The sequence below is a fragment of the Pagrus major genome, chromosome 20 (assembly GCF_040436345.1).
Source record: "Pagrus major chromosome 20, Pma_NU_1.0".
In the NCBI taxonomy this organism is placed as follows: Eukaryota; Metazoa; Chordata; class Actinopteri; order Spariformes; family Sparidae; genus Pagrus; species Pagrus major.
The window spans coordinates 3,397,917-3,407,333 of record NC_133234.1 but is presented as its reverse complement, the minus strand read 5'-3'; the positions used below and the strand labels follow the sequence as shown (position 1 = coordinate 3,407,333).

Here is a 9,417-nt window from a genome sequence, read left to right as displayed (position 1 = left end):
TGTAGAATGTACCTTAGCTTGTGATTTTGATACATAAGTACATTTAACATCGAATGCTTTGAGACCTTTTCTCAAGTACTATTAGTGTGGGTGACTTTCATTTTCACTATAGGAATATTTTAAGACAATATCGTTACTTTTACTTAAGTATGACTTTTGGGTACTTTTGACACCTCTGTATAGATGACACTAAATTAAAAAGTATAATCACCTGGGCAGATGCTCAGCTAAACTGAGAATCTGAAGATTTTTTTTTTTTATTCCGTCATAACAAGGTTGTGTTGACACATATGAATAGGACTGCATTATGTTCATGTCAGCTTTTACAAAAGGAGCAATAGAAAGCATCCTGACTGGAAACATCACACACTGGCATGGTTCATCACAGCCCAGGACAGGAAGGCTCACATCACTGGTACCACCTACAGAGCATTGGTGAAGTGAGGTATCGGCTGAGCCTAAAGGATACTAAAAGACAACACCCACCCAGTCAGTCTGTTCACCCTGCTGCCGTCTGACAGATACAGAAGTATCTGCTGCTGTACCACCAGACTACAGAGCAGCTTCATTCCTCAGACTGAGACTCAACACTCCAACATGAATACATCATTTTTGTGACTATATTTATTATTCTGTATAGTTCTGGGGTTTTTGTGTATGTATCTTAGGGAATCAAACACTATTATACAATTTGTATGCATGAGGACAGTCTTGTATGCTTACTTTCTTATGCATCTACTATCCACTCAATCACAGAAAATGAGTTGTAGAAATCATTGGAACTCAAGGCTGCCATGATATACATGTTCTTTACAAGTGAATGTAAACGTTTGCTCATGACTGCATGTCTTAATACCATTGAGAGTTAGAATCCTGTCAAAATGCAGTCAGTTCAGCTGAAACCGAAAATGCAACACATTCATTTTCTGCTGTTCCGAGACAACAAGACACATCTGTTGTGAAGCCACAGTGGTCATCTGGCAGTCTGCTGGCATCTCAGTACAAAGCAGGTCTGAAATAAAAAATTATCTAATCTCAGATTATAGCTCCCCTCCAATCCTGCCTGAGAGTGGATCTGAACCACCACATTAAATATGCTGTTACTAATCCCTTCCATTAGACTCAACAGGTCACCACAGAATCATATGTACATCAGTGCTGTGTGTAATCTGAACAGTGAATGAAAAGACAGATTGTATTGTGTGCATTTTATTGGAAATCAGATCACTGGTTAACAAAACTGATGGTCAAGGACATTTCGGTTATTAACTGTACATTCAAGGGATGAATGGAATGTTTCTAAAAAGGAATGGAGCTCAGGAATGAATCCGGACTATGCCTGGACCTCCATAGAGACCAGTTTCAAGTACAGTATAATGAGTAGTGGGCAGGAGGGGATGTGACAACTGTGGGACATAAAGAACTTCACGTGAGTTCTTCTCCCTCTAGGCTATGGGCAAAAACATGAAATCTGAGGCAAGAGTTCACTGGTTTTCAACCAGTGTGAGGACTGCTGCAGGACACAGAGCGGCTTAGTAGAGCCAGCTGGAGGCACAGCTAGTGTAGCTGACCAGCTCGCCATCTGTAAACCACAGGGAAATCTCCTTGTTGGCACTTTCCACTGAGTCACTGCCATGGATGATGTTCCTGTGAAAACAAGAGCAAGAGGTGAGGAAAAGGGCGACAGACTGAGAATCCAGTCCAAATGAACTTCAATATCTCAAAAAGTTGCTGTATATGAACTCCCACTGTGTTTGTTCAAGCAGTGCTCCGACACTGTTCAGCAGGTGTTGAGTTTGAATAAAGAATAGACTGAAGTAAAAGATTTGTGACTTGCTTCCCCAGTACCTGATACTTGCCAGCTACCTGATCAGTTATGCAAATCTCAGATGAGAAATTAGTTTTAGCATCTTCTGGATGTAGTCTGATAAGGTAAATGATCTACTTCCTACTGTCCTTTTTTCCTGGTGTGTCTTCTGCCAATGTGAAAGGAGTCAATTGCCTATTTTTAGCAAGTTTACCCAGGTTTTTAAAGAACTGAATATACATGCCAATTTTAGTGTAAAAGTGGTAATGCAGACAAACTCACTTGCTGACGTCAATGCAGAAGTCTCCTCTGATGGTTCCGGGCTTAGACTCTGCAGGGTTGGTTTCACCCAGCATCACCCTTCCCGTCTTCACCACACCCTTGCCTTCCCACACCTGGAATACACAAGAGGAATGACAGATGAAGCCAGCTGCTCCGTTAGCACTTCCTCAGCCAACACGTTTCCCCAACAACAGGAAAAGTATGGGTGTCATTTTCCACAACAGTCAGGCAGCAGAGCAGGTTTAGTCTCCAGGGTTTAAGCCTTTCTGGTTCAACAAACATCAATCTTACACAATCTGTTGTGTGTGTGGTCTCTTACCATGGCAACCACTGGACCAGAGCTCATGTAGGCAATGAGGGTAGGAAAGAAGGGTCTACTCTTCAGGTCGATGTAGTGCTTCTCCAGGAGGTCCTGAGAGGCCTGCAGGAGGAGACAATGAGACGTATCACTGCATCGTTCCTTTACACACAATTCAAGTTGCTCATAGGCTCTACTTGAGCAACCGACCCAGGTACATCAACTCTGAATTCAAACTTTTTCTCCAGTTGATAGCCAACCAAAGTTAACCAGAAGGGAAAAGACAGCACAACATTTTTCATTCATCATTCACTGTTTTTGTAATTCACTAGCAAAGACACATTACAAATCTAGAATGTTAAACTTTGCGATCTTGTGCCGCATCCAGCTTAGCAACCTTTTCATAGCCTATTGATGAGTTTGTCCTGCACTGCAACAGGCACATTAACTACAAAAACAAACGTGTGCTCATTTGCCTATATTGCTTAATATCCTGTCAATTACAATGTACCACATCCACAGTACCACCCAATACTACCATGTTTGGCTGAGTGCCACGTAAAAGTCACCATGATGAAACTATTCATAAGGCTGGTTAAACATGGTGTGGTCAGTTATATTGGCCTAACTTGCCACTGTAGAACAGTGGCTACATAACCGGTGAAATGAGGAAAAACTTAACTGTGCCCTTGAATGTATATATGCTTCATATGGTTGCTCCAGCTCCAGGGAGCTATGCATGCCTCAGAATCTTAAATGGATGTGCCCCTGAAGCATCCCCATATAGATAGTAGAAAGGCTTTTCACCTCAAAAAAAACAAAACAAAAAAAAAGGACATTTATGTTATGCTATGGACCAAAACCAGAGTTTAAGTATTGTCATCTCTAATATATTTTGAAGATTAAACTCGTTAGATTTTTTTTAATCATTCATTTTGAAAAAATAAACTTAAGAGTTAAAGTCAGTGTTTGTTATTCAATACATTTTGAAAATAGAACTTTAATATGCAAATACCTATTCATCTCTTATTTATGATGACAGATTTATTTTGAGTAGCAATAAATGGAGTTTCTGCCACCCACCACCACTAAATTACAAAAAAATAAAAAATAAAAAAATAATTCTCAACCTGTGGCAAACACAGCCCCTGTAGAGAAACCCTGATGGGACTAACAGTTATAAGGCTTCAGGCTCAGTGAACAGACATCAGAGCACAGACCTGACATCTACCTCAGGGTTGTACCTATCAGATCTGACCGGCTTAGTGCAGATACTGACCTAATTACTCAGCTCAGGCCAGATGTGACCAATCCACAATAAATACTGTTTCTTTTGTAAAAAGAAATCTCATAATTAGTTATATTCATTTAGCCACAGGGTGCTGCCAACTCCACTTTAAAGTTATAGCAAGTCCTGGACCCACATTAGATAAATGAATTGATCCTAGTGAGGTATACACTGAAGTTAGAAAGGGCCACAGGCATCTGATCGGTACACTGCATTAGAAACTACAGTGTAAAAAGTCAACGGGTGCTGCCATTAAAAAGTCAAGTGTTACAGGTATTACTCACAGACATTGTAGTTCTCAGTGACCTGAACAACAAGCCTCTGAAGACTCCACCTCAGCACAACACCCTGTTCACAGCCAACACGACAGCCTTACCACACACACACACGTCGCAAAAGGTCAATACATCCCACTCCAATGACAAGATTGCAGTCAAAATTATTAACCAGACATCTGGTGAAGTTGATATCGCAACCAATCAGCGCATCAACAGCAGAAACATCTGCAACATTAGTCAAGTAAAAATCAAAGCATTCAAGTTAAATTCTAAGAAGACGACTGATTCCGTTCTGATGTCAGACAATAGGTGGGAAGTAGGCTTGGGCGATTGGACGAATATATCGCCAATCGGCTGAGTCCATCACGGTTGGTTTCATTTTTGGCCGATTTGTCATTTTATTTTGCTTAATTAATGGTCTGCCTCCACAGAATTCAACACGGTACATATAGTTCATAATACTACGTAGAGCACAATTCAAAGTGTGCGCGTATTGGAACTGGCAGCCTCACACATGATTTCCGACGAGTCTTTCACAAGACGGGTGAAGCACGGCTTTTCCAGTGGCAGTTGAGGGAGCTGCCTCTCGGTGTTAGCTTGGCGTGCTTGTCAGGATGATGTATTCGCAAATGCTTGTGCAAATTGGTGGTGTTAGAATCTTTTGCTGGCACCACTCGTTTGCATAGACGGCAAATTACCTGACTTGTGTCTTTGGGCTTGCCGGTTGCATCAGGTCTAAAGCCAACATTTCAGAACTGGCAGCTCCACATTGCAAGATCAATTTAGCCTTCTCTGGGCAAGCCTCTGCTTCCGACTTGGCTCCTATTCCATTTTCACTTCCTCTGGCACCAGTAAGCACACAGACACCAGATTTAATGTAAGCAATTAGGGTTAATCTACTTCACCTCAGTTAACTGGAATGGGAAATTTTTTATGGACTGCGAAGACGTGCCTTTTTTTTTTTACATCAATTCTTGCACAATGCAGGTTAATGAATGCACATGACCTCATGATAGTCTAGCAGGGTCCCACTCTGTCACAGCTCAGATGTTAGCGGCTTAGGAGACCTCAACTCAGTGCTAAATCGCTCATGCCATGGTCAGGAATAGACAAACTGGCTAATCAGCTCACCGGAGGTCTTAACCGTCACTCTGCACACTCACAAGACGGTTAACATGACCACTGACTTGTGAAAGCAGCTCACCTCAAGCCCTTTACTTTTAAAAAAAAAAGAAAAAAGTCAGCGGCAATGCATTACAGATAAAATATATGAAAAAAATATGTTTACTTACATGGAGCATCTTCATGCCGACGAGTTTGAAGCCTTTTACCTCAAACCTCTTGATGATCTCTCCAATGATTCCCCTCTGCACACCATCAGGCTTGATGGCAATGAATGTGCGCTCCTTCAGCTCAGCCATGATTCTGTAAAAGAGGAGAAAGGGGGATGATAACAATAAAACCATTTACAATCAACAAGGGGAAAAGGCCGGGATCACTCACGACTCTTGTTGGCATTCGGCACATCCAGCTGTGGGGCCGGCTGCCGAAGGCACCGACCCCATCACACAGAGCAAAAGACAACAGGTTGTGTTGATCCGACAGTGTGATCACCTTAACTGGACTACTGCGACTTTGACTGCCAGCCACTCCCACAGAGGAAAGACCTTTATCCTCACATGGTTTCTAAAAAAAGGTGCACTGAGAGAGACTCAACTGTCACCATTACTATTCACAGCTAATGAATAAGTCACAAAACAAATCATCTGCAACAACCTCAACTGGGGCTGCACAATTAATCCAAGTTAATCAAAACCATAATATGGCCAAGTGCAATATCAACTAACAATTTACCAATGAGGAACTACTGATTTTTTAAGCAGTTATTTGCCAAATACTGTGTATCATTTTGTGCACTTCCAATTATTTCTGATCAACTGAAGGTATGGCTTAGAAAGTATGAGGCTGAAAGAAGTCAGGTCAGTTGGGAGAAAAACTACTGAACGATCTGATGGCCAGAGCAGACAAGCAATTTTAAGCCATCTACGTTACTTCTGAATTTTTATTGTGCAATTGTCACATTTCTCAAAATCAAACTGTAAGATAATTATAAATAATCCTCAACTGCAGCACATTTCAGGTGAGCGGAGTTTGTAAAAATGTGAAACTTGTCTACTGGTCACATGAAAGTCAACATAAGAGTTTAGTTTCAAACCGCAGAAAAATAAATAAACTCTATCAAAGAAATCTTTAATTTCCCTATAATTCAAATTATAGTTCTTCCCAGGAGAATTGTGTGATGATGATGATGATGATGATGATGATGATGATGATGATGATGATAATAATAATAATAATAATAATAATAATAATAATAATAATAATGATGATGATGATGATATATACATACACACATACATATATGTGTGTGAATAAATATCACACACACAATTCTCCTGGGAAGAACTATAATTTGAATTATAGGGAAATTTACACACACGCCAAAAAAAGTCAGAATTATATTACAATTGATAATGTTAGTCTGGTTTTCTGTGCAGCTTGACTTACACCATTGTTAACCATGGTGCATTACTGAGGCCAAAAGCCAAATTATATAATCACTGACTCGCACAAAGAGCATTTCAAGGCCAGTGTAAAATACTTTAGGCACCGTCACATTTTCTGTAAATTGCTGACGTGGCCCATGAAAAACCAGATCCACATAATTAAACGAAAAGGACTGCCTGCTCCGGCACACACTTCATTCACTGCCATTAGCCAATTAACATCTATGCAACCACTCCCTTAGCCAGGGACATTATCCTTTTACAGCTAAACTAACATTTCAATTACCAAATAGTTACATGTACTTAAATAACTCTAGCATTAGCGAAAGGTGTAAATGGATGACGATGAGTTCAATGAAATCACGACAGTCCAACAATACAATAGGCTAGCTGAGCGGTAGCAAAGTTTAGGCATGTTATAGCCTTGCATGTACGATTATAAATCACACCCTGCACGATTATTGCGGAAATACGCAGCTGCGTTAACAGCCTTCTGAAGGACGCTTGACAGCTCGTGTAGAGGACAAGGCAGACGGACTTCAGTCTGTTCGATCATGGCGGTGACGTTTGCTCTGCCGGCTGCGGCTGACAGCCAGTCTTCATAACGCCGCCATTGAACCTGGACAGTCAACTCCGGCCACAGAGGAGAGAGTCATCCCCCTGTGAAACCACTCTTACTGAAACCGCCTACGGTGGTGAGATAGCTAGCCCTAATGAATTCCAGCACAGTGCCGCACTGGAAGTCGGGGACAGGCCCGGGCCTTCACAGACAGCCACATGGTCTTTTGTTCGTGCTGCTGCTGCGAAAACTCACGTCAGATGTCAGGGCGGCAGCGAGGACACCGCTTCACTGCGCCCGGTCGGCGCCTTAACAATATGTCCCACAGCTTCAGTATGAACGGTGTCCTCATTTAATGCCTTAACGAGTTAAAATGCGATAAAACCAAGTTACAACACACATGCTGGAAAACACGACTTCTACTAAAAAATGACTGTGTGAACAACAGGAGGAATAAGAAGAGTACTTACATTCATACAAATATCACTGAAACGAGTAAAAGAGGAATAATAAGCGAACTTTACCTTGACAATGAGGATCCGGTACAGTTTTCAACAGTAGTTGCTCCGGTGGACGTGGGAGAAGACCTACGGAGCGTGCGCAGCCGCTATTTATGCGCGAAGGCGGAGACTGCGGCGACGGCAACACATTGGAGCCAAAAAGGGGCAGTTTCTCACCGCGAGATAGTGTGCTGCAGTGCAGAAGTGCAGTGTAGTGTGTACTCAACAACTCTACAAACTGAGAGTATAAATAACAGTATAATCCTAACAAAAGAAATATCACACGCATCAGCATAATAATAAACACTTCCCTGCAGTATGATTACTGAGTGGACACATTCCCAAAACTATATTTGTGAGGAAGGTCCTACAATATAACTGACATTTTGACATGCCACAGGAAGAGAAGCACAGGTGTATTCAAAAATGTTAACAGCAACTGCATTTCATTTATATATGCCCGGTCCATGGCCCTGCCATTTACAGGTGCACTATGTAGTTTTTGCAGGACATTTTATGAGAAGAGAATAATCTTCACTGACTGAATAAACTGAATGATTAACTGTCCTCAAAAGGACAACACACAAGTTTTACTATTTAAATTGAAAAAAAAAAAGAAAAAATCAGAGCTGTATTTGTGGACATCTACTGCAATTATTTCAGACTGATCAGCCCAAAACATTAACACCACTGTTAGGTGAAGTAAATAACATTGATCACTGCTTTTTAATGTTTTTCTGGCATACCTTGGGTACCATCTAGACATTGCTGCAGACCAAGTACACGTCCTCGTGGCTACAGCATTCCCTGATGGCATTGTCCTCCAGCAGGACAATGCACCCTGTCCAAGGAACAATCTGATCAAGCAAGGAGTTTTGATTTTGTACCTCTTGGCATAAAGTGGAAGAATGCTGCATCTGTGCTGAGAAAGAGTGATTTTTGATTTTGTTGACAATGATGTGAGGGAAATGTGGAAACAATTTAGGTGAAATGAGAAGTACCCACTGTATACTGTACTAAGGACATTACATTAAAACCTGTTAATGTAACGTTCACAGTCTAAACTAAATTTAAGTTGAGAACAGAGAAACGTCCCCTTTCAGCAGGTGGATATAAAAAACAAAAACTCTGCACGTCCACAAAGCTGAAAAATCACCAAAAAGGAACATGAGGCAAACATGAGGCACTTTAGATTTTGTCTCATTTACAAATGTAAAGATATAGAAATTAGAAATTAAGCTAGTTGCGTCAAATTTGTTTAAGAGGTTGTTGTTTTTCAAACTTCTGTATTTAGGTCAATCAAACTCAAACATACCAAGGAGTTATTAACTGGTTATGAAACAGTCTCACATTAATACTGATGCCTCTATGACCTACATCAAACGAGACCATCAGTGGGAAGACTGGCTATTTCTGAATAGATGTTATGTCAAATAGCCTGAGGAAAGAAGCTGTATGTTGCAAGACTGCCTCTTTTGGTGGAAAACAAATGAAATATGTTATCGGTAAATATATTACTGATACATTCAGTATAGACATTTTTGCATCTTGCCTTGTATGTTAATTGATAACATTTTCTCAATATTTTAATAGAAAACGTAACTGTCGACATTACACTTACCAAAAAATGTGTCTGCAATTGCAAAGTAGTTGTTTAGAAGAGTAATGTCTAGGAGACAAGGCTGCAGCCTGCAGGTCAAACCTTGCAGTGTTCTAACACAACAATTTTGAATGAACGATCATCATTTATTCTGAGGTGGTTCCACAACTAATAACACAAGTCAACAGAACCTTTCATTTAGAAATTACTCACAGTTTAAGATTGTAAACTATCATGA

General features: G+C 40.7%; 1 protein-coding gene across 1 annotated transcript; it reads right to left on the bottom strand.

Moving 5' to 3' along the window:
* Positions 1-1,193: 1,193 nt before the first annotated feature.
* On the bottom strand, positions 1,194-7,675 carry LOC141015440 (nucleoside diphosphate kinase-like). Its single transcript, XM_073489519.1, has 5 exons — positions 7,604-7,675; positions 5,246-5,378; positions 2,409-2,510; positions 2,090-2,202; positions 1,194-1,647 (listed from the first exon to the last, which is right to left on the bottom strand). The coding sequence occupies exons 2-5, from the start codon at positions 5,372-5,374 to the stop codon at positions 1,533-1,535; spliced, it is 459 nt and encodes a 152-aa protein (XP_073345620.1). The 5' UTR covers positions 5,375-5,378; positions 7,604-7,675; the 3' UTR covers positions 1,194-1,532.
* Positions 7,676-9,417: the final 1,742 nt, after the last annotated feature.